The sequence below is a fragment of the Eptesicus fuscus genome, chromosome 17 (genome assembly GCF_027574615.1).
Source record: "Eptesicus fuscus isolate TK198812 chromosome 17, DD_ASM_mEF_20220401, whole genome shotgun sequence".
NCBI lineage: Eukaryota > Metazoa > Chordata > Mammalia > Chiroptera > Vespertilionidae > Eptesicus > Eptesicus fuscus.
This window is the reverse complement of record NC_072489.1, coordinates 37,542,996-37,570,662: the sequence shown is the minus strand read 5'-3', so window position 1 is coordinate 37,570,662 and position 27,667 is coordinate 37,542,996. Positions and strand designations below refer to the sequence as shown.

General features: G+C 37.8%; 1 protein-coding gene across 5 annotated transcripts in view; it reads right to left on the bottom strand.

The window, feature by feature from the left end:
* Positions 1-27,667, bottom strand: part of EXOC6 (exocyst complex component 6) — a 159,559-nt gene that overhangs the window by 11,625 nt on the left and 120,267 nt on the right. For all 5 annotated transcript variants that reach the window (XM_054728794.1, XM_054728795.1, XM_008156906.3 and 2 more), the window contains one exon: positions 20,327-20,400. In XM_054728794.1, the coding sequence (XP_054584769.1) occupies positions 20,327-20,400 (74 nt within the window). The remainder of the gene's footprint in view (positions 1-20,326; positions 20,401-27,667) is intronic.

Below are 27,667 nucleotides of genomic sequence, written 5' to 3'. Positions count from 1 at the left end.
ACAAACTGCCCGTGGCCTCTCGGCCCGGCTGGCCCCACTCCCCAGTGGGGACTCCCGATCTGGGGGCCCCATCAGGGAAGGCTGGCTGGCTCCCACCCATGCACCAGGCCTCTATCCTATATAATAAAAGGGTAATATGCAAATTGAGTCTAATGGCGGAACGACCAGAATGACCGCTCGACCAGTCACTATGAGGCACACTGACCACCTCTCTGTCCCTTTCCCTGGCCAGCAGGCTCCGATTGCCCGATGGCGAATGGGGAACTGGGGGTGAGTGGTGGGGGACATGGGTGGCGCCAGGCCAAGGCTCCCGCCCCACCAGTCACCCACAGAGGGCAACCCGCAGTGGGGGTGGGGCTGGTGAGCAGGCAGGAATGGCCTACCTCTCGGTCCCTTCCCCCAGCCATCAGGCTCTGATGGTCCGATGGCAAATGGAGAACCAGGGTGGGTGGCAGTGGGGGTGGGGGGGGGGCAGGGCCAGCAAGCGGGCAGAACAGCTGACCTCTCAGTTCCTCCCCTCGGCCAGCAGGCTCCAATCACCCAATGGCGAATGGGGAACCAGGGGTGGGTGGCAGCGGGGGACAGGGCTAGCTGCAGATAGCCAGGGAAGATGGTCCTGATCACAGGCCAGGCCTAGGGACTGTACCCGTGCACGAATTTCGTGCACCAGGCCTCTAGTCAATTAATAAAAGATTTTTTTTAAAGGAATTTAATTTTTATCAATAATTGAGTAACTAAGAGTAGTCAATCGTTTTGAACTACTCAACAAAAACTACAACTTAAAAATAAGTCACTTTTTTCAGAATAATTAAAAAATATCTGATATTTGGTTACGGTGCTTCAGAATGTTAGAGACTGACACCATTTGGTTGGGAACAATCAAGCTCCTCAAATGTCTCGCCTAATCAATATCCTATGGATATTATTTGTTTTCTAATTATAGTTCTCTTGGATAAAAAGTGCTATTTCATGACACCAATAATATATTTATTCACAGGCCCTATTAAATTCCCTTCCAATTCAGTTTTGAAAAATATCAAACTACTTTCATTTTGTATTAATCATTTAAGGGTGTTGTAAACTTTGGGTCTCAAAGTCCTCTTCTATTTGACATCAGCAATGAAATGATGACGCTAACCCAGTCTTTGGATACAAGGAGTTCATAAGTATAATGAAAGAGATATTCACACAATTATGAACATGTTATTACAGTGATAGAATTATGTATAGGTTATTATTATTAGAGCGTTCAATGTTATTTGGGGGGTGAAAAGTAAACACAAGACAGCAACTTAGGTAGAACCCAAACTGAGTCTTATAAAGGAGTTAATTGAGGGAAGGGTAGTATTTTGAACTGATGGGACAGCATAAGAAAAGGTACAAAGAGGAGAAATAGCTGTGTTTATGGGGAGTGTTATGGACTTTAGTATTGCTAAACTGAAATATAAGTTAAGGAGTAGTACAAGTCAGGCTGGAGAAGGTCGTGGGGAGCTGGGTTATTAAAGGACATTTATGCCGGGTTTAGGAACTTGGGGAAGCTTTTAAACAAGGGGAGCTCCCATGGTCAGATTCATCACTTATAATTCCAACAGCTCTGTGCAGAATGGATTTGAGGAGAAGACATTAAAGGCAGGAAAAATAATTAGGAGACCACTGTGATGATCTTGAAATACACTAGGACAGACAGGTAGTTGGGACAGAGAGAAGAGGATGGATGGATAGGTAGTAGACAAGATTTAGGATGGAAAGAAGAGGATGGGTTTGAAAATATTTAGGAGGAAAAAACTTCCTGGGACATGATGATTGACTGGATGGGGACATCGCAGAGCAATGCCATCATCCAAAACAGAGAACACAGAAAGACGATATGGTTTGAGAATGAGGGAAGATATGTGTTGACAGCTTTGGTCACATAGGATGTGAGACACACATCCCAGTGGAAATGTCTACCAAGCAACTGGTATGTATCTAGGGCATACAGCACTTATGCCAGAGAGAGAGATGTGAGTTAGGGGGTAGAAAAGGAATCCACAAAAGAGAAAACAAACGTTAGAGTACAGCCTTTGAACAAAAGAGAATTTTAAAGAGGACATGATTAACATGATCAAATGCAGTGGAAAGAAGCAGTAAGATTAGGGCTAAAACAGCTACCAGCCTTCCCTAATGAGCTAAGCGAACAGTGTCTCAGCAGTGTGGCAAAGCAGAGAATAGTGGATGGAGGGATGGATGAGAGATGAGGAAATAAGGTTATAATCAATTATAAATCATTCTTTTAAGGAATCTGGGTACAAAGAAGAAAACAGACTGAAAATGGCTAGAAGGAGACTAGAGAAGGTATTTCCCCTCCCGCCCACCTGTCCCCCTTCTCTCTCTCTCAGACAGGAAAGATTTGAACATGTTTTTAGGCTAAGGTAGTTAGGAAAATGATAAAGCAGAGGAAAGACAGATGAATAACAAAACAAAGTCCTATGAAAAGACGCAGTCAAGGGCATAGGAAGATGTGAGAGCCTTGACTAAAACGGATACCTGTTATCTGAGTGTGAAGGAAAGGAAATGAGGATGCATGTAAATATAGATACACTGATTACAAAAGCAATGAGAGATCAATGGTCACTGAGATGAATGAGGAGGCTCAAAGGGGCTGGAGCTTTCACTCAGGTGAAAGAACAATGGTCTAATGATAGAAATGAGAAACTAGGAGAAAACCAAAGTCTCAATCACTCGTGGAGCATATGAAAGAATGCATGGCTACCACTAGAGAGGGCTACACAGTTAGCAGTATCCTCAGAATTCTGTGACAAGGAGGTGAAGAAAAACATTCTGCCCAATAGTTAAAGCTGTAGGGCCATTTCCATTGGAATGAAGGTGTAAGAGGGTTAGAAGTGAACAGATAGTGTAAACAAACCAAGGAGCGACTAGACAGGAAAAAGGTTGGGAGGTGGGAAGGAATGCAGTAAGAAAATACTGAGTGCCCTATCCAGTTTAGCTCAGTGGACAGAGCGTTGGTCTGTGGACTGAAGGGTCCCAGGTTCGATTCGGGTCAAGGGCATATGCCCAGGTTGTGTTTCGGGCTCGATCCCCAGTAGAGGGTGTGCAGGAGGCAGATCAGTGGTTCTCTCTCATCATTGATGTTTCTATCTCTCTCTCCCTCTCCCTTCCTCTCTGAAATCAATGAAAAAATGTACATATTTTTTAAAAAGGTAGTGAGAAAAAAGAAAAGAAAGTACTGAGTAGGGAGAAAGCATTTTACTATATTGAGTAATCAAATATTTTAATCTTCTAGAATGAGGGACAGTGCATGAGTTTCAGAAGGCTGTCATGAGGTTTTCAAAAGGGCAGAGAAGCCTCTATTTGAATGGGTGATCTCAAGTCATCTAGAGCAGCAGCAAGAGCCCTGGTTAAAGGGAGAGCTTCTAGGAGGTTTGGTTAGATTTTCTGAAGTCCCTTTCATTCTCAAGTCTTAGGATTTCAGGACTATGAAAATCACAGAGACACAGACAAAGGTAATTGAACGATGATTTGACATTTAAGAAAAAACGAAAGAGGCAAAGGAAAAAAAACAACAACTATGAATTGTAAAACACTCCAAGAATTAACCTGTCACTTAACATTAAGTACTAAGTAAGCACTGTAATGTATATCTAAGAAGGAAGTTCAGGCAAAAAATACTATGAATGTTTAATTTTCAAATAAAATAATCCCTTCAGCAATTTCATCCTCTTGATATGTTAGTAAAAATTTTCATTACTATATATCCATTTGGATCTTAAGAGGTCATTATTGACCTAAAAGGCACTAATCTAAATTTCTTTCCATGTATGGTAAATATGGCAGAATGCACCCCTTCTAAGTGCGAGCTGGATATTCGCAGTGTTTGGTTCTCTGAGCCGCCCAAATTTGAGGAAGGGTGGCTCTGTGGGCCTCTGAGAACTTCCAAAAGTTTGGATTCTGTACACATACCTAGTTTATTGGCTATGTTTGTTTTCACGTTTCCAACCAAGTTATGGGTCCTTCAAGGGCAGGGTACTAGCTCTTCCTTCTCCCTTAGGGCACTCAATAAAAGCTTGTTGAACGGAACTAAATTATATTACACACAACACTTTGAGAAGCAAAAGTTTGATTGTGTCTTTTCTGTGACAAAACACAGCCACAAAGGAAAAAGAGAGAGATTAATGCACAACAGAAAGCTTTAAATTTATACCACTGGAAAAGCTTTGTATAAATACAGTTTGAGGCTGTGAGTCTTTCTCACATAGATTACCTACAGCGGATCCTGATTAACCCACTGTTAATTTTTCTTTATCTCTATTTCAGATCATTAGTTGTATTTGTGTATAACTTAACTTGCAAAACTCATTCTACTGAAGTACAGGCTTTTCTATACTTTATAAAAGGAGAAGATGAGTTTCAGAAAGATTAAGTGTCTTGTTCAAATTTATATGTAAAGTAGGGTTAGAACCTAACTTCCTCAATCTATAAATTAAGTGCTTGAGCAACTATATTAGGATGGCTAATTTACACAAGATTTCCTTTTATTGGTGTGTATAACCAATATGCTTTCAAAAGAATGCATGGTAAGGTTTTTTTTGTTAATCGTCACCCGAGGACATTTTTCCATTGGTTTTTAGAGAGAGTGGAAGGGAAAGGAAGAGACAGAGAGAAACATGTATGTGAGTGAGACACATCGATTGGTTGCCTTCTTGCACATACCCGACCAGGGCTGGAGAACCTGTAACCAAAATACATGCCCTTGACCGGAACCGAACCCGGGACTCTTCAGTAAGAGGGCCGACGCTCTACTCACTGAGCCAAACTGGCTAGGGCATGTTAGGTTTTTTAAAACACTGTGGTAAAATTCATACTGGATATGATAAATATAACATAGACAGTCTCGGGAATTTTGTTTTATATAGCAAAAAGATCGTAACAGTGAATATGATGCTTTTGGTTATAATATTAGTATATGAAACAGTGCATTATTGTTATTTTTCAGCCAAAGTATTTAAATATTTAAACTTCTCATAAACTATTCTCCCAATCCAAAATCTGAAATGGAAAAAAAAAAAAAGAGGAACATTTGTAGTCAATAAAAAATAATTATAGAAAAACATTATTTCTTGTAAGCAAATAATAGAAAGTTTGGCAAAAATGCAAATTAATGTTGAGAGGAAGGATAAAGTTACCTATTGGATAGTGCCAATATTGAGATTATATCCAACAATTAATTTAATAGATGTATAATATTTATCAAAGGCCAGATTATCACTATCCTTTATTGCTGACAGGCTATTCTAAAAATTTTACCCTACCACTCTCAGTGAAAGAAATAGCAAGAATATTAATAATTAAAAACATTTAAGTTTGAGACTGCCTCTCTTTACATTATGCATTGGCTTATAATTCCCAGTCTCTGGAGACAAAGACTTACTCCTTGTGGAGCACATTTGAAAATTCACCTCAAAATTAATCACAGTAAAAAAATGCTTATCCTAATAAATAAGGAATATTCCATATTTTACTAAATGCACACTTACACGAATATTTTCCCCCATAAATCTGCTAATTTTTTTATCATATAGCTAACTTAAGCACTTCTCTCAAAAATAATTCTGGTTGGTTTATTTCTTTGAGCGTTATTTTGGCAATACACAGTAAATTCTACTTCACAAAAAGCAGAGAGAAATATAATTGCTCAATATATAAGTCTAAGGATATTAACTGCAGCATTATTTAGATGTAGAAACACTGGAGACCCCATTAATGTAAAAAAAAAAAAAAGAGGACTTGTTTAATAAATTATGGTATATTTATTTTCCATAGGAAGAAATGAAAAATAAAGCAGATTCATATTTATGAATATGAAATTCATGCAGTGTTGCATGAAAAATGTAAATTATAGCATAAATGATCCATTTCCTCCCCAAAAGTCAAGACCTCTACATGTGTTCACACAGGCGGGTGCACGTCTGTGTTTAAATGCACCTTATGAAAGGTCTGCAGGGGAACACAGAGTTGGCTCCGAGAAGCTGAAGCAGAGAGCTTTGTCTTTATACATTTCGACATGTTTGTTGGTTGGTTTGAAACCGTGAACATGCAATGTCAGTTTCCTGATTTAATAATATAGTTATGTAAAAAATGCCATGAGGGAGCTGAGCAAAGTGTACACAGGATCTCTCAACTATATTTGCAACATCTTGTGAGTCTCTAATTTTTATTACTTAAGAATAAAAAAATTTAAAAACCAGTGAGCATGTGTTATTTTTATGATTATTATGGTGTCTGTTTATCTGGTTTTCAAAAAAATCCTTTTAGAAGTATTTTTCTAAACTACAAACCAGCTCTAACCTAACCTTTTTTTTTAAACCTTCATTTATTCTTTCTCTCATTTTCCTGTCTTTATGTAAATTAATTTTTCTGACCAATATCATGTTCTTTCTCTCCGAAGAGCTTCTTTTAACATTTACTGGTGATAAATCCTTTCAGTTTTGTTAGTCTGAGCGTTATGGGTTAAATTGTGCCCCCCTTCCCCAATTCATATTTTGAAGCCCTAACTCCCGATGTATCTGTATTTGGAGATAGGGCCTCTCTAACCTGTACTCTTAAATGAATTACAAGAATCTATGAATTCCAAATTTATATCAATAACTGAAGGTTATGAGCATAAGTCACATACGTAGTTAAGCACATAAAGTGTAAAGTACCAGAATTATGACACTGGAACAAAAGAGGACAAAAAGGCTAAAGTCATTTAGGTTCAGACTAATCCTTTATAATCCAAGCTCTCCCAAAGGGCAGCATACTTTTCTAATATCTGGACCTTAAGGTAAACTTTGTGAGATGTCTGGTCTTGCAGTATTCAGGAGTAAACCCACATACATCTTCCTTTAATTCTTTGGCACTTCAAATGAATTGAGGATTGTCTAAGGGAAAAATGCTTGCTGGAGGAGCTGTGTGAACAAGCTTGTTGTCCTGCTACTATATCTAGTCAAGCATTCAGATACTACAACTTTGGCAAATCCCATTAATACTTTAAGAAGTCAAAGACTTTAAAACTTCTAAAGAAAGTTCCTGTGAAATAGTCACTGGGGCAAGTTTAAGCAAGCAGTGTGTGTATACAATATAGTAACAAATATAATGCAAACAAAAGAAGATTTGTTTAATTATAGTGGAAATAATTGTTATTTAAAAGTGCCTTCTTCCTCATCGTAAAAGAATAAACTGGACTAGTGGCAAAAGAATTGTATGTTATGATGCCTTAAGATTAGAAACAGAAGGCAGAAATTTCAAAGTAAAGTCTTGGCAGACGCCCAGTCTCCATGGCAAGAATTATGGCCAAACAATTCCTTCACAACATCCAAGGCTTGTTCATGTCCCTTTAGGTAGAATCCAAAGTTGTTCATTTTGAGTCAAATACAATCAGGTTCTCCTATCTTTCGATGGTGAAGCACATCTGAACTTCTTTCCTAAACTTTATCACCATGTGGGAGTATGGTAGAGAAGGATTATCAGACTGTAAAAAGGGCGGGAGAAGTAGGTGAAGGGTATAATGAGAGCAAGGAGATGGGTGCCCAGAGTACTTCCCTCATGAAGCAATGCTTCTGGAAGGAACTATGCTTCTCATAGCTCGCCATGATGTAGACCAGGCACACCAGCCTTGCCATCCTGATGAAGTACGGTAAGTACAGGCAGATGGCAGCTGCTGACTTAATTAATGACCTCTTCAATGCAAGCTTCACATAATTCACTAATTTTATTTTTATTTTTTAAATATATTTTTATTGATTTCAGAGAGGAAAGCAGAGGGAGAGAAAGATAGAAACATCAATGATGAGAGAGAATCATGGATCGGCTGCCTCTTGCACGCCCCCTCCTGGGGATGGAGCCTACAACCTGGGCCTGTACCCTTGACAGGAATTGAACCCGGGACCCTTCAGTCCGCAGGCTGACACTCTACCCACTCAGTCAAACTAGCTAGGGCACAATTCACTAATTTCAGTGATGAAGATTAGGCATACCATGGAAAAGACTTCTTCCAGAAATAAACTGTAAGCATTTTCCCTCAAACATTTCATTAAACCATTAATATAGAGTTAAAATAGTTCAGGAAACAGTTTCGCAAGGTCGTATAAAAGTTATTAAAAAGCAGGACTACTCCACTTTGTTTCCTGATTTCCTACACAATAGTGTCTTCCCAACATACCATTTCGATACTTCAGTGGCTTTCTTTTTACACACCTTAATTTCTATCCTACAGCCAAGATATGTTTCTGAATCTAATAGTCTTTATCTTTATCTTCAGTGATTCCAACTCACTCATGTCTCAAACTGTCTACCTCTTATTTTATTGTCTATTGTTCCATTCTGTGTCCCCAGTGGCTGACTATGGTAGGCACTCAATAAACATTTGTCAAATGAATGAATAAGTGAAGAAACAAATGAAAATCCATTCACACATAATTCTTTTTATTGCAAGCAGCTTTAGGATTCCACTAACAAATGTTTATTTTATTTACACATTGCTAGTTCCAAAGGGATTTTAAAGCAACTTATAAAAATACATGCAAGACAAATTACAACTTAATAACTGAGAAAAGTTAAGGACAAGAAAAAGTAAAGGTGGCAGAGAAGATCTGTATACAAAATGCATGTGATGCTATCCTATACATCGAAGCTTTGAAGCTCCCAAATAAAGAAGACAATATAATTAGTTAGATAACTCACAGTATTCTTGAGATAAAACAACAACAACAACAACTAGTAATTGCTCAGGATAAATTCAACTATTTCTTTTTTAAAATATATATATTTTTATTGATTTCAGAGAGGAAGAGAGAGGGAGAGAGGAAAAGAGGGAGAGAGAATCATTGATCAGCTGCCCCCTGCACACCCTACACTGGGGATCAAGCCCACAACCCGGGCATGTGCCCTGACTGGGAATTGAACCATGACCTCCTGGCTTGTAGGTTGACGCTCAATCACTGAGCCACGCCGGCTGGGCTAAATTCAACTATTTCTAATATTAAAAAATAAACCAGAAACTTCCAAGTCCATACAAAGAAGCCACTGTGAAATGTGGTGAACCACATGATCAGTAATTAATAGTAATCAATCATCTGTAGCTTAGACTACCAAAATAATCACCTAACTGTTCTTCCTGATTATAATTTTGTTCCTTTTCAATCTATTCCCCTTAGAGCGGCCAGAACATTTTAAAAATAAAAATCAGAGCATGATACTAACCTGCTTAAAACCCTGGAATGCTAAACTCCTTAACAAGGCCCTACATGACCTGGCTCTGATACTCTCCAATTTCCTCTGCCCCTCTCTGCCCCTTGCTCACTGCACTGCAGCCACACTATTATCCATTCTCTTCCTTGATAGCATCTCAGGACTTTGACTTGCTCTTCCCTCAGCCAGGTGTGCTATCTCCCCATATCTCCCCATTTCACTCAGATGTCTGCTCATATGTTGCCTCCTTAAAGAGGTTTTCCTTGACAACCCAATCTGACGTGGTTCACCTCACCCCCAGTCACTATCACACTGACCTGCTTTATTTTTCTCATAGGACCTAAAGCTATTTGAAATGATGACTGTTAGTTGTGGATCTCCCTCTAACAAAATGAGATATGACAGCAGGATCTTTGCTATCTTTGCTCACCATTGTATCCCCAGCACTCAAAGCAGTGCTCAGAGCAGGTGCTCAAATACTGGTCGAGTAAAGGAAGAAATATCTGAAAACGGGGCAGTTCTTGGTGATCTGGCTTGCCTGACAGCCTTCAGCTTCCCTAGAACAGTGGTGGTTAGAGGACTGCGGTTACGTCATATATGATGCCTCTGAAATCTTTTGAAAATGTTGGAGCCTCTTCTCAGAAAAACACACACACAAGCAAAATTTTGCATACGTCTCTTAAAACCAACCCAAAGCCCCCCACCCTGCCCCCCAGGTGTAAAGGCATGTAAGAACATTTGTGCAATGCAATGCAATCTATGTTATAACCAATTCCAGTCCACAGAGAGTTGAAGGCTGAGGGGGGGTGGGGAGGGGAGAATAAATAAAAAGCTGCAAAATCACTCCTAACAGATTTCTCTACAAAATGCATAATATAAAAGTGGTCAAATGAGTAATAGCCATGGCTAATGGCTGCTTAGTCTCTTCACATGCATATTGTATTGAGAAGCCCCGACTTGAAATTTTTCATGAAAGAAAATGGCACATGTGTTGATGGCATGCATGGTAAGAAAACAGATCTGAGAAGTTGCCTCTTTAAAAATGGCATAGCCCAGTGGCCGGCAAACTTTGGCTCGCGAGCCACATGCGGCTCTTCCACAAAATACCACGTGCGGGCGCGCACGTACAGTGCTATTGAAACTTCGTGGCCCATGCGCAGAAGTCGGTTTTCGGCTCTCAAAAGAAATTTCAATCGTTGTACTGTTGATATTTGGCTCTGTTGACTAATGAGTTTGCCGACCACTGGCATAGACTACACTGTACTCTTGTTCTAAATGAATGAGATTGTACGGGACCAGGAGGTGAAGAGAGCAAGTCAAGTTCCAGAAATTGATAAAGTTAAACACACACACACACACACACACACACACACACACACACACACACACAATCACACACACACTAAAAAAGATTGGCTTAATATTCCAAACAGTCCATGAACTCTCTAGAAGCAGAGAAACTTCCCTGGGTACCATTAATAACAAGATGCATGTGTAGGGTCACAAAATGACTTTCAAAATGTATTTTTTTAGTTATGTCAGATCAAAGAAATGATGGCAGAAAAAAAGAATAGATTCAGGTGTAAAAATCCTCCCTTGCCTGCTAGGGTGGACTTGGTGTCAGCTAAGAGACCAACTGAACAAAGTCACTTCTGTTCCCCTTCCCCTTCTCTTTCAGTATCTGCAGGCGCATAGGCTAAGTTAAGGTACAAAGTAAACCACCTGGGCAGAAAAAAAAGTCTGCAGGTTCTAAAGGACTTAGAACTTTCTCATCACATTTTTAGTACCACTAAATAGTAAGAGCCACTATTTTCTTTGTGGAAGTTTGGCTTTGTTTTAGGGTTCTTATTTTGGTATTAGATTTATTGTCTTAAGGTGCAATTATCTTGAAAAAAGTCACTTCAACTGTATTTCCTTTTTAATAGTAGGAGACCTCTTTACAACACAGAGAAAACATAGAACTTACCTTGATTGTTTTACCAAAATATCTCTCCTTCCAACTATTCCCATCTCATTTACAGTGTATTAGTAAGGGGGTGGGGGTGGGGAGAGTAGCGAATATATTCTTTCTTTCTTTCAAAGTATGCAGACTGTGGCTCAATAACAAAGCCCTGATGATTCACTAAGGAATCTGACAACTGTTAGGATCTGAACTCCACATAAGCTGGTATTTTAATTTCCCCCCTTAAGTCTTTTCATTCTTCACAAGCAATCCTGTGTTACTGTTTCATGCTTCTGAAAAACAAGTTATTCTGTATGACTGACTGCCTGGTTCCCTGCATCTAAGCAGCATTAATCTTCTAGTAATTACCATCTTTCACACAATCATCTAAAAAAGGAAGTTCAACAATTTTTTTTGGAAAACTTAACTACTACTTTTCATCGTTTTTGTATTATTTGCATTTTAATATTTAAATTACACAGATCTACTGAAAGGCTTATCTATTTGCTGCCATAGTGCTCTGTTTTATCCGGTCCAGCCCTAGGAATCCACACACTAATGTAATGCAACAGTGGTCCAGGTACCTCCGTGTTTTCAAACTGTGTACTATATAACGCTTTGTAGGATAGCCAGAGCTTTTCATTTGTGAAAAGTATTCAGTAATCAAACAGGTTTTTGGAGAAAGAGATACACCTTTACTCTAGGATTTCTCAGAGCCTTTAATGTGCTGATGAAATTGTAAACTTATAAGAGAGGGACACAATATGCAGGATTTCCTAAACTTATTTGACCACAGTTTACTTTCTTCATGACTCACTGTTTTAAAGAACAGGAAATGCTACTTGAAGTTCTGCTTTATATTCAGTCATTGTTGATCACTTAAAGTGTATATTGCTTTTGTCTAAATTCCTAAAATGCCCCTGTCCAAAATATTTATTTATTGATAGAATATGAATTGGTTTTGGAGCAATGATAACATTTCTTAGAAATAACTTATAGCACTATTTTAGTATCCATAATGGTGAACAGGATAAATAAAAAAATATTTACATTTGTTACACTTTTTACTTGAGAAGGCAGAGAAATGTGTCATGTATTTTTAAAAATACTTTCATAAAAAATAATTGAAATAGAAAAAAAATTACTGCCTTTAAAGAATGTTTGTTTATATGGAACATAACTTAAGTAGACTATGTCAATACCTAATCAGGTAGTACAAAACAAAACAAACAAAACACAAACAACAGAAAAATAAACCCACAACAAAACACTTTTTAGTATAGCTAAAAAATCTGCATTCACTTATTCAACATTTGATGTTTATTCTGTGCCAGGAACAGTAGTAAGCAATGGATGTACAGCAGGGAACAAATAAAGGAGAGTCCTGTCCTCCTGGGCTTGTAGTTTAGCTTTTATATTGCTGATATTGTCATGAATACTTACTCTAGAATTGCTTTATATATAAATGTACCTTTGTTGTAGTGAGATATAGTGAGGCTGGAATTTAAAAAACCTCAACCCTACAACTAATTTGTGAATGAGGGATGACATAAACCATAAAATATAAGCATACAGTTAATTGAAAGACATGGAAATAATTTTACTTTTACATTGGAGGCATATATCATTTATGTCTCACAGTTTTGTGTTTTACGATTATTTTACTTTAAAATACTAAGAGATTAAATTATTTTCAATAAATAATGCTGGGTCAACTGGATAACCATATAAAACAATATGAATCTTGAACCTTGCACTCCACACTACGTATAAAAATCAATTTCAGATAGATTATAAACTTAAGTGTGACTGGTAAAACAATAAAACTTTAGAAGAAAACATTGGAAAATATCTTTATAATTTTAGGGGTAGGCAAAGACTTCTTAAACAGTACATTAAAAAGAACCATAAAGGGAAAATAAGATAACCTGGATTTCATTAAAATTATGAACTTCTGCTCATTAAAAGACATCACTAAGAATGAACAGATAAGCCACAAAGCAGAACATATTTGTAATATATATATAATTGACAAAGGACTCATATTCAGAATATACAAAGAACTTACAAATCAGTAAAAGTAGAAATCCAATAGAAAAAAAATGGCAAAAAAAACCCAACCCAAAACACACATACAAAAAAAACCCTGAACAGGTTATTCACAAAAGAAAATATTCAAATGGACAATAAATATATGAAACAGATTTCAATTTTATAAGCCATAAAGGAAATGTTGATTAAAACCACAATGTATGCATGCATATAAGCATAACCAATAGACACAGACACCAGGGGGGTGAGGGCATGAAGAGGGGGAGGAAGGTAACGAGGGGATAAGGACACATATGTAATACCTTAATCAATAAAGAAAAGTATTTTTTAAAAAAAACAAAACACAATGTAAAACTACTATCTACCCACTGGAATGGCTAAAATGGAAGAGACAGATAGTATCAAGTGGTAACAAGGATGTAGAGCAAAAAAATTCTCCTACATTGCTGGCTGAAGTATGAACTAGCACTCTTGCTTTGGAAAACTGCTTCACAGTATCTATCCAAACTGATCACATACATATCACTCCCTGACTCAGCACTCCCTGACTCACCACTCCTTGGTAAATATCTCAACAGAAATGTGAGCATATGCTCACCAAGACATGCAAAAGGATGTCATGTTAGCATAATTTGTAACAGTAAAACTAGAATCAACTTATATGTCCATCAATAGTAGAATGTATAAATTATGGTTTATTTGTGTAACAGCAAACTACCCAGCAAAGGGAATGAATTAACTACAACTACATTAACAACATGGATAAATCTCACACACAAAATATTGAGTAAAAAAAGGCAGAACCAAAAAGTTGATACTGCATGGTTTCATGTATACAAAGTTCAAAATCAGCTAAATTTATCAATTGTATTACAAGACATGATAGTTGTTATGCTTTAAGGGGAAGAAGGGTAACTAATGATTGTGAGAAGTGAAGTGAGGGGTGGGGTCTCTTTTGAGGTATCCATCAGTCAAGTTTCCTTTCTTGACCTGGGTGTTAGAGATATATTCAATTTGTGGAAAATCAGCAATAGTAGACCTATAATTTGCCTGAATGTAAGTCATCCTATCTAATAAAAGAGTAATATGCAAATTGACCATCACACCAAGACTAAGGTGACCAGATCGTCCCACTTTTGGCGGGACAAAACCGATTTTTAACAATTTGTCCCGTGTCCCACGGCGTTTTAAAAAAGTCCCTATTTTTGGAAATTCCTTAACCAAGACACAAGATGGCCACCCCCATGTGGTCAAAGATGGCTGCCCCCATGTGGACACAAGATGGCCACCACAAGGTGGCCTGCAGGGGAGGGAAGTTGTGGGAAGTTAGGGGTGACCAGGCCAGCAGAAGAGGGCAGTTGGGGGGGGGGGACAAGGCCTGCAGGGGAGGACATTTGGGGGGGACCGGGCCAGCAGGGGAGGGCAGTTGGGGGGGACCAGGCCTGCAGGGGAGGGCAGTTGTGGGCGATCAGACCAGCAGGGAGGGCAGTTAGGGGTGACCGAGCCAGCAGAGGAGAGCAGTTGAGGGAGACCAGGCCAGCAGGGGAGGGCCATTGGGGGGGACCAGGCCTGCAGGGGAGGGCAGTTGGGGGGGGACCAGGCCAGCAGGGGAGGGCAGTTGGGGGTACCAGGCCTGCAGTGGAGGGTAGTTGGGGGTAACCAGGCCTGCAGGGGAGGACAGTTGGGAGGGGGCAGGCCTGCAGGGGAGAACAGTTGTGGGGGACCAAGGCCTGCAGGGGAGGGAAGTTGGGGGGGCAGGCCTGCAGGGGAGGGCAGTTGGGAGCCAACAGTCCTGGATTGTGAGAGATATGTCCGACTGCCCATTTAAGCGGTCCATCCCTCAAGGGGTCCCAGATTGGAGAGGGTGCAGGCTGGGCTGAGGGACACCCCCCTTCCCCTGTGCATGAATTTTGTGCACTGGGCCTCTAGTACTTCAATAAAACATTTATTTGAAAAGTTTTTATGAGATACAGATATATTTTGCAAAATTCAAATTCTTTCTCAAATTGTCTACACATGGTTCAGAGGAATGATCATTTCTTTTTTCCCTAGTTTGCCTAAAATCAAATACCTGAAAACAGGACCTAATCCTACATGGGGAAAGGAGAATTATAAGAAATTTTTATAACTTAGGATTTTAATAGAAAAAAGAAAATGGTATACTTGACTCATATCTAGCCTAATAAGAACCACTTATGAGTATACCTCTCTAAGGCTTTAGCCAAAATATTCCCAGATTTTTAAAAGGCACTTCTAGGTATCTGAGCCCTCACTAGTCTTGTAATTCTTTCACGTGCTCTCCAGTGTGTGTCCATATCATGCAATACTTGAGACACAGTCTTAGCCCCAAAGTGCAGTGGTCTAACCCAAATACCACATGTTCATTAATGCAATCTAAGAAGCCCCAGCACAATGTTGGTGCATTCAGAGGTTAACTAAAACTACTAGATCTTTTCCATATTATGAGTCAGACTTCCTACAGCCTGTCTTTTTTTTAAACTTAATTTTTAAAAGTTAAATACAGCACTTACTATTTCCCTTGATAAATTTTACTTTGTTGGCTTTGGCTTATCACTCAATTGTACTGAGGGCATTTTGATTCTTCTATCATCTTAGGTAACTCTCCTAGCTTTATGTAATCTATGCATATAATTCATATTTCTTCTATGTATTTATCCAAGTCACTATTTTAAAAATTTGTTGATCCCAAACTGTCAAAGATAGACATCTAGAGGAGGCTGCCAGAGTCTTGACTTGAAGCAACATTTCACAAAGTAAGTTTCATGTAATACAACCCAAAATGAGTGAGGGAAGTGTTGAGTATGGGAAATGCTGGGTTACTGCAAAATTTCTCAGCCCTTACAATTTGAATGTACATGGTAAGTCTCTAAGACGGAATCAGAGTTTCTTAAACATACCTGACTTGAAACCTTTTTGAAAAAAGAAATATTTTCTCATCTTGAGAAATCAGTATTCCTAGAAAAAACACTTTATGAAACACTGCTCGATGGTGATAACAGTACATTAACCAACATTCTCTGGGTAAGATATTGTTTTATTAGCTTCAATCCCACCTGCATTATCAACCAACCTACCTAAGCTTTTTCATACTGCCTAAATGATAATCAAGATATTATCAAATGCAACAATGATATATTACCAGTCTAACTTATCACAAAGTGAAATAGGACCAGGTAAAGAGGATTTAGTATTAAGATTAGTGAGCCATGGGTGCTCAATTTACCATGAGAATTATGCTCAATAAGAAGCTATGAAGGCAAGAGATATATTTTAAAATTTCCTATTAAACTGGCTACATTTTAAAAGTTTTGGTGGAAAATTAATCTCAGTTATATAGGACACTTCATTTTCTAGTGGTATTTAATGGAATGTTTCTATGTATTAAAAATGAGTTATTAAATTATCACTAAGTACTATATATTATATAAAGTCTTATAATAAAAATAATTTTAAAATGTTAAGGTTCTCATACACTGTCAAAAGAAGTTTACATATTCATCTGCAATTTATTTGAGAGATTGTAGTTAACAAAATAGATGCTCTTTGTTAAAATTCAGACACACGTAAGTATATCACAGTCCTTTATCATTTAGTGACTTAATTTCAGAACTGGGTGTAGGAGGATGATAGGTTTTACTTAGAAAAAGTTTACACATACTAATCATGTTCAAGCAGCACGCTGAAAATTGACTGAGGCAGTATATTCACATAAAGCAGTATCAGTACTGCGAATCCTCCCCATTGTCTTTTGGGGCAGTGGGCCTTAAGATATTGTTGAGATAACTGGCTTCCATTAGCAAGCATATGATTGGCAGGATGATAAAGTCTTTTCACTCACAGGTCAGCTATTTCCTTTTCTTGAGAAGAGGGCAATTCTGATGATCCATCTTTTAGCTACAGTCTCTCATTGAGTCCCAATTCTCTTGCCTTCAGCTTTGATATGGTTCTAACTTTCCTCTTGTATCAGCTCATACTTGTCATCAACTCCTCTATTCAGAACAGCAAATATCAGGAGTTTGACCTCAGGGCAAAGTCCGGGTGGGCAGGTAAAATTTGACCACTGGACCTACTTCCTAATCTTTCATACCCAGCAATTCACGAAGCAGTATCAAATTCAAACCAAAAAACAGAAGCATGACCCCTTATAAGTACTATGAAAAGGGCTCTTTTGCCTTTCTAAGTATACTTGAAAAGAACTGTCAGCCACCCTATTAAGACAGAAATGGATCACAGACTAGAAAAAAAAAAAAAAAAGGAAAAGTGTAGAAACTCAACTGAAATGTAAATAAAAGTGTTAACACCCTCTTTATGTTTGGTGATAAGTTACTTCATATAAAAGTGTTAAAATAATATGCTATAAAATATCTTTATGAAGTCAGGAATGTAACACTATTGAAACTTGAAGGCATCCTTATTTAAATAATCACTGACATCTGATACAAAAGCTTGTATCCCCTCATATTAATTAGACTTCAGTTTTCAAGACTAATTTTATTTTTGGCCAATTCCCATACTTGACATTTCACCACTTAACTGTTTATAAATTAATTTGAAAAACAAATATAGGTGAAACATAACTTTCCATATCAAGTTATTAAATCCAGACCTCTGAAATCACGAAATTCAAGTTATGTCACAGTGGTCTAGCATCTAAAGACAAGACTTAACTGCATCCTCTTGTTTTAGAATACAAAAGAATAAGAACAGAGTATGATTACATTTTAATATTAATAGTCAGGGGAAATAATTTAAGCCCCTTTTAAAAATAGAAAAATCAACACATAAAAAATTAGCTCATCAAAATTTTCTATCCACTAGTCACTTCCACTGCATATTAACTACCAATTATAATTACTAATATAAAATTGTGTTTTATATTAGTTATTTCTATATAAATCTTTTAAAAGTTCTACATGTGTCACAATAGACTCCAGAATTCTAAATGTTTCATAATAGATTTTTAAATTCACTTCAAAGTCTCTTAAAGAAATTACATTGATGAGGAAAAGTCAACCAGGACTTAATGCCTCTAAGTGCACACACTTGAAGAGTAAAATCAGCCAAAAAGACTTGAGATGTTTATTAATATTTATAAGTATGCCTTAATAATAATTCCCTAGGGAGCTATATGCTTGTAAAGAGGCTTTGCTGTCAAGTGATGATTGTCTTCGAAGGAAAAAAGTACCTGGGATCAGAGTTTTAATCTGCATTAAACCAACCACTTATCTGGACAAATCAAGGAACAGAAGCTTTATCAACTAGTTCAATAAATTTGTGGTCCTATTCACAATCTTACAGTGAGATTATAAACTAGTTAACTCCATACAAATTCATATAAAACTGAGAAAATGTCACAAAATAAATGTCAAGTTTCTGTAAACAGATTATTTGTATGTAATAGGAGCTATCTCCAAATCACATACTCTGCACTGGGGGACATTTCATGTTCTTGCAATAGAGAAGCATACCCCAGTAAGTGTCCATAACCTAACCAGGAAATGAATATACAACCAAACCTATTTCCAACTTGCAAAAGGACTCCGTTTCCTATATTAGATCATCAGCTTGTTCAGAGCAATAGGACTATAATAGAGAGAACTCCTTCTACAGAAAATGGATCTAGTTTCAATAGAAAGAACATATTCTGGTAAACTGGTGTGGAAATTCAGAGTTCGCCTTCTTCATTTTCTACTATCTTCCCCTATTAGTAAGGCTAATCACATACAGAGCTAGGTCATCCACAGTACTCTTTGTTTGCCATAATACATAAGCACTGATTGCAAACAGAAATAAATACAAATATATTTTATATGTTCAGGCTTCACAAACACAATAGAGAGACAGGAATTGCTTTTTCACTTTCCTTCTAAACCCTAACTGAAGCTATACCATTTATTTCTATATGATTCACTGTCTTATAAGTATTCCTAACAGTTCGTGGGTGTTTTGCTTCTCCAAAGGATTTTAAAGCTCCATAAGAATGAAACTGTGTCTTATATTACCGTTGTATCTATTTCAACCACATCTCCCCTCTCCAAATAACCAGTACATAATAGTTCATAAATACTTATTGAACACTGGTTTGGAATTAGAGCAAAAACAGCTCTACTCTTAAACATTCCTTAAATCAGAGCTCCTTAACTGCTCAAATTGGCCCTGCTCTAAACATCACTGGGGTAGCATCTATTCATGCCAGTGGTGGAGCCCCATCTCGTCATCTCCATGCCCCAAAGGGGATGGGACCATAAACAGACCAAGAGCACAGCGTCTTTGTTTTAACTGCATCTCCACTTGGTTCTTCTTGCCAAGGGCAGCAGTCATGCCTGTTGTCAATTCTCCTGAGCCCTCTCACTTGGATCAACCCTCCTCCACACTCTTGTGCCTTCCAGCTTTATTAAGCTCCTTAATCCTAGGATTAAGAAAGAAAAAGAAAAAGGAGGAGGAGGAGGAAAGAAGAAGAAAGGAATAAGAAAAAAAAATATGGGGGAAAGGAAAAAAGAGTAACAGGGAGAAAATAAAGAAAATGACAATAGAGTAGAGGTGTTCCAAGAGTAGTAAAATGAATAGATCTAAAAATTGTCATATTTGTTACTACACTTTGAATTATGTACTAGAAAAGAATTATATAAATATATAATTACCTCTTTAATTTTAACCTTCCTTCTGGAGGCATACAGAAAATTTATGAAAATAGCATTCGTTACCACTGACAAAATTTTAAGCAAGAGGCTCCTACATAGAATGTAATAATTTACCTTTAACTTGGGTCCCGACACTAATGTTCTACACACCAATTTTCACATGTGATCATGACACAATTAAGAAATAACTTAAAATCCAAGTGTCACTAAGTCAAAGTATAAAATTGTTCTTTAGACATGTGCTTAGCGGGTAATGATTATGTTACCCGAAGAGAATTCTCCGTGGAGTTGAGACACTGAATAAAAACTGGGCCAAATACATAGTTATCAAAGAAGCACTTTTCTAAAGACAGGTTGTTTCAAGGCAAACACGCATTCCTATAGCATTAAAAAGGGGAAAAAAGGCAATATTTTTTATGAGAAGGACATTATTACATCTTACTTGTCTGAGGTCAATGAATGCTAGCTGCAGGGTATCCCCCTGGAATCCTGGCACCGGCTCAGAGTTGGCAAACACTATTTAAAAAATAAAAAAAGGAGAAAAACAAGATTGCAAAATATACAAGGGTTTTTAACCGCTAAATTAATTTCTACTCATTATAAATGTATTATAATATTTACACATAGCCATTTCAAATGAAGACTATAACCTTCAATTTCCACTACTGAGAGCACTCGCCACACCCATTACCACAAATATTTTAATAATTTTAAACTTCTAATCTGCCATTTAATCACTATAATCCTTAATTACAATAAATTTAGAAGGGTTATTCTACATGAAGTTCAAGGTAGTAATATACTTCAATCAAGAGAAGTTTTCTGACTCTTTTTAGCCTTAGGTGAACGATTATAGAAGCATTTTGAAACTATACCAATTCCACGGCTGTCAGCATATTTCAAACATCTGCTTTGTTACAGAATATGCTTCATAAAAATCCTACTTCTAACTAACAGCAATAACAGGCAGACATGCAAGAAGTCAGCTTTACATGTAGACAGACGACAGGTAAAATGTTCTAAGGAGCAAAATGGGGATGATGCAGGAATGTTTGTTCTGATCTTTTAATATTTTTTCCATAAAGGCATCATACCTTTTTAAGAATTAAAAGATATATTAACAAAAGATTGCAACCATATTTCAAAAGATTTTTTTCGACCTTTTTTTTGGTACTAAAAAAACTGTAATACGTAGCTTGTTTAGTTAAGTTGAAGACAAGCCCAATGCTAGTAATTTTGAAGACAAAAGACTTGGCTCATAAGAAAGACCCTATAGTTTTATACTCAAGCTTCTCGGATAAGAATAAGACTGCTTGCAACCATTCTCCCTACCCATTAATATCTGGGTTTTCTTAGAGAACATTATAGATTTTCCATTTGTGAATTTATCTCAGCCAGTGTTTTAGACATTATTTAAAATTTCAGCCTCTATCGTTTTTGGAATAACAAAAATAAATCCACAATTAAAAATAATTGATATATATAAAAGCCTGTTCAACCATTAGCTATGCTGAGCACTGACCACCAGGGGGCAGACACTCAATGCACAGGCATGGAAACATGGAACAGACTGATGAATCTCAGAGAGAAAGAGGGGAGGGGGGAGTGAGGAGGGTGGGAAGAGTTTAACCAAAGATCTTATATGCATACTAGAGGCCCCATGCACCAGTGGGGTCCCTCGGCTTGGCCTCCAGGGATCGGGCTGAAACTGGCAGTCTGACATCCCCCAAGGTGCAAGAAGGTGCAGGCCAGGCCAAGAGACCCCACTGGTGCATGAATCTGTGCACCGGGCCTCTAGTAAATATATGAAAGTCTAGCACAGCTTCATTTGTCTGGCATTTTTAAGGCATGAAGAATTCAAAATGTTTTTGTTGCTGTTGTTTTTAAGATAATGATAATTTTTCATTTAAGCATCAAAACTCTTTTTTTAACCTTAAGCATATTTTATAAAATTTTAATCTATAACATAATACTTCCCTTTTTTGAAGTATACTAAATATTATTTGAACTTTTCTTAATTATCTGGATCATCATTAAATATATTTTTATATAGATGAACAAAAAGATTGATACAGAGGCAGAGAAGCATCGAACAGACTGTCAAATTACAGCAGGAAGGCTGGGGAGGGGGGAGGGAGGTAAGAGATCAACCGAAGGACTTGTATGCATGCATATAAGCATAACCAATGGACACAAGACACTGGGTGGTGAGGGCATGTATGGTAGTGGGGTGGGGAGGCAATGGGGGGAGATGGACACATGTAATCAATAAAAAAATTAAAAATATTTTTATATATTCAAATATGAAATCATCCTGAAACTAATATAATGTATGTCTAAAGTAAAAGCAAATACAGTCTGGGCAAGGACCCCTCCCACAAGTAAGGTGAATGGGTTTTATATATGCCTTTCAGGATACAATATGTACCTTTTGAGTATAAGTAACCTTTTGATTACTCAGAGGTACACCATTCCCCCCGCCCCCCTGCCATTACTTCTTCTTCTTTTTTTTAATACCGTATTTTCCAGCATATAAGACGACTGGGTTTTGAGAAGATTTTCCTGGGTTAAAAAGTCGTCTTATATGCCGGAAAAATACAGTATATTTTATTGATTTTTTACAGAGAGGAAGGGAGAGGAATAGAGAGTTAGAAACATTGATCAGCTGCCTCCTGCACACCTCCTACTGGGGATGTGCCTGCAACCAAGGTACATGCCCTTGACCAGAATCAAACCTGGGACCCTTAAGTCCGCAGTCCAATGCTCTATCCACTGAGCCAAACCGGTCAGGGCCCGCCATTACTTCTTGGTTCTCTGCTAGGTTCTAAGGAGTTATGCCCATTAGATAAGTGACTGCACTCACCTTTCTCAGGCCCCCTATTTCCAGAAAATTAAGATTTATTGAGCAAATCTAGCCACATTTTTAATTATTTAGTATAATTTACTCATACCACTGTTTTTTCATACAATGAAAAGTGGCATAATTTCATACTGTGGCAATCCTATTACCCCCTACCATGTCCCAGATAACTGAGTTGCCTTTCTCTAGTACCATCAAATTTTAATGAAAAACAAAACAAAAAAATAAGCAAAATTATAACAGCCTATTAAAAGTAAAGGTGTTTTTAAAAAAATTTTTAAAAACCCTTTCTAAGTACCATTCAGCATATTGTTGGCTTTTTTGGCCACACGCCTAGGCTACTACTTCCAAATAATATCTATATATATATAAAAGCCTAAGCGACTGAACAACCGGAATGACCAGAATGACCAGAAAGACTGGAACAGCCAGAACGACTGGAACGACTGGTCACTATGATGCGGGCTGACCACCAGGGGGCAGACGCTCAATGCAGGAGCTGCCCCCTGGTGGTCAGTGTGCTCCCACAGGGGGAGCACCGCTCAGCTGACAGGCCTGTCCTGGTGGCCCACTAACCCGGTGCCAGCCACTCCCTCAATAGTCCTGCAGGTCCAATCACCAGAGAACGGGCCAGGCACCGATGGACCAGCGCCACCAGCACAATCCTGACAGCACTGCCGGCCTCCTGGAAGTCGGCCTCACACATCGCAGAAGAAAGGATATAAAAGTGGCTGCCAGGTGGCTCTCGACAACTGGCATGAATGTCAGCGGGATGGATCCGGGTCCTGGGCCAGCAAGGGCGTCCCAACACCCACCCGGAGGTCTGATCGCATCCTGGTCCCCCCTCCCCCACCCCCTTGGGACCCTACCCATGCATGAATGCATGCACCGGGCCTCTAGTTTAACTATGAATCCCTAGTGGTTTCCAACCAAGAGTGTAAATGTTATCTCAGCCTCTACCATCACCACATATACATACACATTCACACAAAAATAAGGACTTCCTATAATGCAGGGAGACTTACTTTATCTAGCAGGCAAAAAAATCAGCTTAATTTCAATTACATTTGGAATTATTATGTACTTATTCTCCCCAAATTTTTCTACGCTGAAAATAATCTGTCATTTTTCTCCTCCCTCAGTTCCTGTTTAAGATACTATAGTTTAAGCCCCATTGCTTGGCATTAAACCAAAGAGCTTAGTATCCAAATTATAAGTGCCATAAATTTATATAGCACTTTAAGTTTACAAAGCACTTTCTCACTCACAATCTGCTTTGATCATCACGATTACTTATTTTAGTGAACAGGGCATAAGCTCTTGCAGCTAGAAGAGACATCCCCTTTGAAATACCTCCCTCAGTTACCCTCACTAGATGATAGCTTTCAGGCTTTCTCTCTCTCTCTCTTTTTTTTAGAATGGGAGGCTATTGAGCAGTCTGATAATCATCTAGCACAGAAGACATATGCTATTCAATTTATCAACGGCTTCATATTTTTTCCTTTTCAATGCAGGCAATCAATCTTGTTGCTTCTACCTTAAAAATGTCTTGAGTCTGAATCTGTGTCTACCTTATTCAAACTATCATTTCTTGCTTGGATTACTAAAACATACTTTGATCTTGTCTCCCTTTTCTTGTGTGCCATCTCTCCATCCACTTTTCCTAGTGTGACTTATGTAAGATGTAAATGTGATTTGTGCCACTTCAGAGCTTAACATCTTTCAGTGGTTCCCCATCATCTTCACAATAAAACAAGACAATGAAGATCCTTTATACTCTGACCTTTACCTATCCCCCAGCCTCATCTTTTACCACTGCCCTAGGGGCACCTTAAACTCCTTACCAAACTACCTGCATTTCCTTACATATGCCACTGTCTCTTTCCACATTACCTTCAATACTTCTGTTTCTTTTCCATGGAACAACTTTTACTTATCCTTCCATTCAAGCATCATATTCTACGAAGACTTCCAGTACCCTGCAGGATGGGTTAGATCCCTCCACTGTGCCTTCAGTGCAACTTCCTGTGCACTGCCTAACTACACCACCCATTCTGCTATCTTATACTTGTTTATCTATCTGGGTCTAGTACCAGACCATGAACTCACCTAGGGTAGGGAATGTACTTCCACTTTTATATCTCTGCCACCTAGCCCAATGCCTAATAGTAATGGTAGTCAATGAGAATTTCTTAAATGAATAAAGAAAAACTGAATAAACAAATGAATTCTAAGGGGCTGCCATCCTGTCCTGGGAACTGATACACACATCTGGCTTGTTGATTACATGTACAATGACACTGTCCAAGAGAAGTTTCTGCAATAATGGTTTTATATCTGTGCTGAACTGAATTTGTAGTTTAATTAATTTAAATTTAATAGGCACATATGGCTATTGGACAGAGTAAATCTAGGACATTCTATGCATATTTAGTATATTTATTTCAAAATAATTGATGGTAGGTGAGAACACTCCTGATGTTTTCTTCAAAGAAAACTAAACTGTCACGCCCGGTTGGCATGGCTCAGTGATTGAGCGTCGACCTAAGAACCAGAAGGTCACAGTTCGATTCCCGGTCAGGGCACATGCCCAGGTTGTGGGCTCGATCCCTAGTGTGGGGCATGTAGGAGGCAGCCGACCGATGATTCTCTCTCATCATTGGTGTTTCTATCTCTCTCTCCCTCTCCCTTCCTCTCTGAAATCACTAAAAATATCTTTAAAAAAAAAACAAAACATAAACTGTGAGTTCTTCTACTAAACAAGAAGCTTGTGGAAAAATTAGAGATAATTTTTTTTACCTCTATACCCACCCCCTGCTCAGTGTACAGAAAATATTCAATAAATGTGTTGAGCAAATTAATAATAATACAAATAATTCATTTCTAGTAATATTGTCCAATAGACCCAATAATTCTGAAGATAAGTTTCAACTTTCAAAGTTTTAAAAACTTGAATAATAATTTTTTAGAATCACTTTGAGTACTGTCTTCAGATTCCTTCTTGGCTCATTCAGATTCTCGGTTTGTATATTTGTTGTATTTTGGGGTTTCTTTGTTCTCTTCCCTTGATCATCTTTTATTATCATTTAATAAGCCTTCCCTCTTTTGATATCTCTTTGTCACTTAGCCATGCCATTAAGAATATTTTTTTGAAACACATTGATCCTAGTCTTCCAATAAAATATTTTAAAAGTTTCTAGACTTTCTAAAGTTTGGGAGGTTTATTTGTCTTTTTTTTTTTTTTTCTAAGCGCATCTAAATCTTTAGGTTTTTTCTCTTAATGTCTCAAATTTGATAATTTTCTTATAAAATTAAATTAACTTCATAATGTATTCATTTCTTATTTTCTGCTAGAATATGGAACTTAATAACTGATTCTAAGTTTACAAATACTCTAAAAGAAGGACTAGAGAGCAAGATGTCAGATCTTACTGAGAGGTCTTTCATAGCAATAGAGTAAAACTTTGAGGTCTTTCATAGCAATAGAGCAATACCAGCCTAACTGGGAAGAAGACAAGTCTGAGTTAATTTAGATGAAAATGAAAAATAACATATATGTATATATATACATATATATACATATGCATATATATATATATATATGAACTATGATTGTAATGATCAAAAAATGTCTTCCAAACTGGCATTCTAAGAACTTTAAAAGAATAAATAAAGACTATCTGTGGGCAAAAAACATGAGTTATTTGTACATATAACAATTACCCCCCTCCCCTTCATTAAGTAGGAAAATGGGTCCTTTCTGTCCTCAGGAGCTATATACAGATGTACAGGGTAGGGTTTGGTATGAAGGGAACAAGGGAACAAAGATTGCTAAGAAGTCAAACTGTATAAGTACTTATCCTGGCATGAAAATATAAAACTTTCTCAAAAATTAAATGCAGAGGGAATAAGTCCTTGGACAATTTATCCTAGGCAGAGAGTTATTTTTACTGTAAGCTAAAGAATGTGTATTATTTGGAAAATATCTACACAGGGTGGGAAGAATTGTCAGGGGTGGGGGAAGGGGAAGAAAGAGAGTCCATGAAGTGAAAAAAAGATTGACAAAGGATTGAAAGGGAGGGTGAGATGGCTAGGCTAAAGTCTTAAGACTTCTTGTGGACAACAAGGCAGGAGCATATAAAATGGAATAATTTTGTAACTAAATAAATGACTGAATATAAATGCCAAATAGTCTGCACACTTAACAGATTTCTGATCATTCTTTCTTGCTACAGCTTAAGACTTAAAGCAGCTAGTTAGAACTCAGATTTTGGCTAGGCAAGAAAAGTATCTTAAATTTACAGGATGTGTCAGTACAATGGGTGACTAAGAGCACCATCTAGTGGTCTTTCTGGTGATGAAGAACTTATGCTGGGAATTAAGCACGGGTCTTCGAGTTAGAATTCTTAGCTCTTAGACTTACATTCTGTTACATGTGTTGGCAGCAGTGAGATGAAAGCCTCTTGGACCAACTGCCCCTCTATATTCATCACCCTACTTTCATATAAAGTTGTATCTAGTCCTCTCCTTTCTTGGAGATAAACATGGGCAAAGTAGCCTCAATCTGATACCTTAAATGCCATTAAATTCAGATAGCCAAAAAGTCTAATACTAAAAGTAAGCAGCCAACTTACTTTAAAAAAAAAAAAAAAAAAAAAAAAGACATTTAGGCACTAGCTGGTTTGGCTCAGTGGATAGAGCATCGGCCTGCGGACTGAAGGGTCCAGGTTCAATTCCGGTCAAGGGCACATGCCCAGGTTGTAGGCTCGATCCCCAATAGGGGGCATGCAGGAGGCAGCCAATCAATGATTCTCTCTGATCATTGATGTTTCTAGCTCTTTTTCCCTCTCCCTTCTTCTCTGAAATAAAATTATAATCCTATATAATAAAAGGCTAATACGCAAATTAACCAAATGGTGGAGC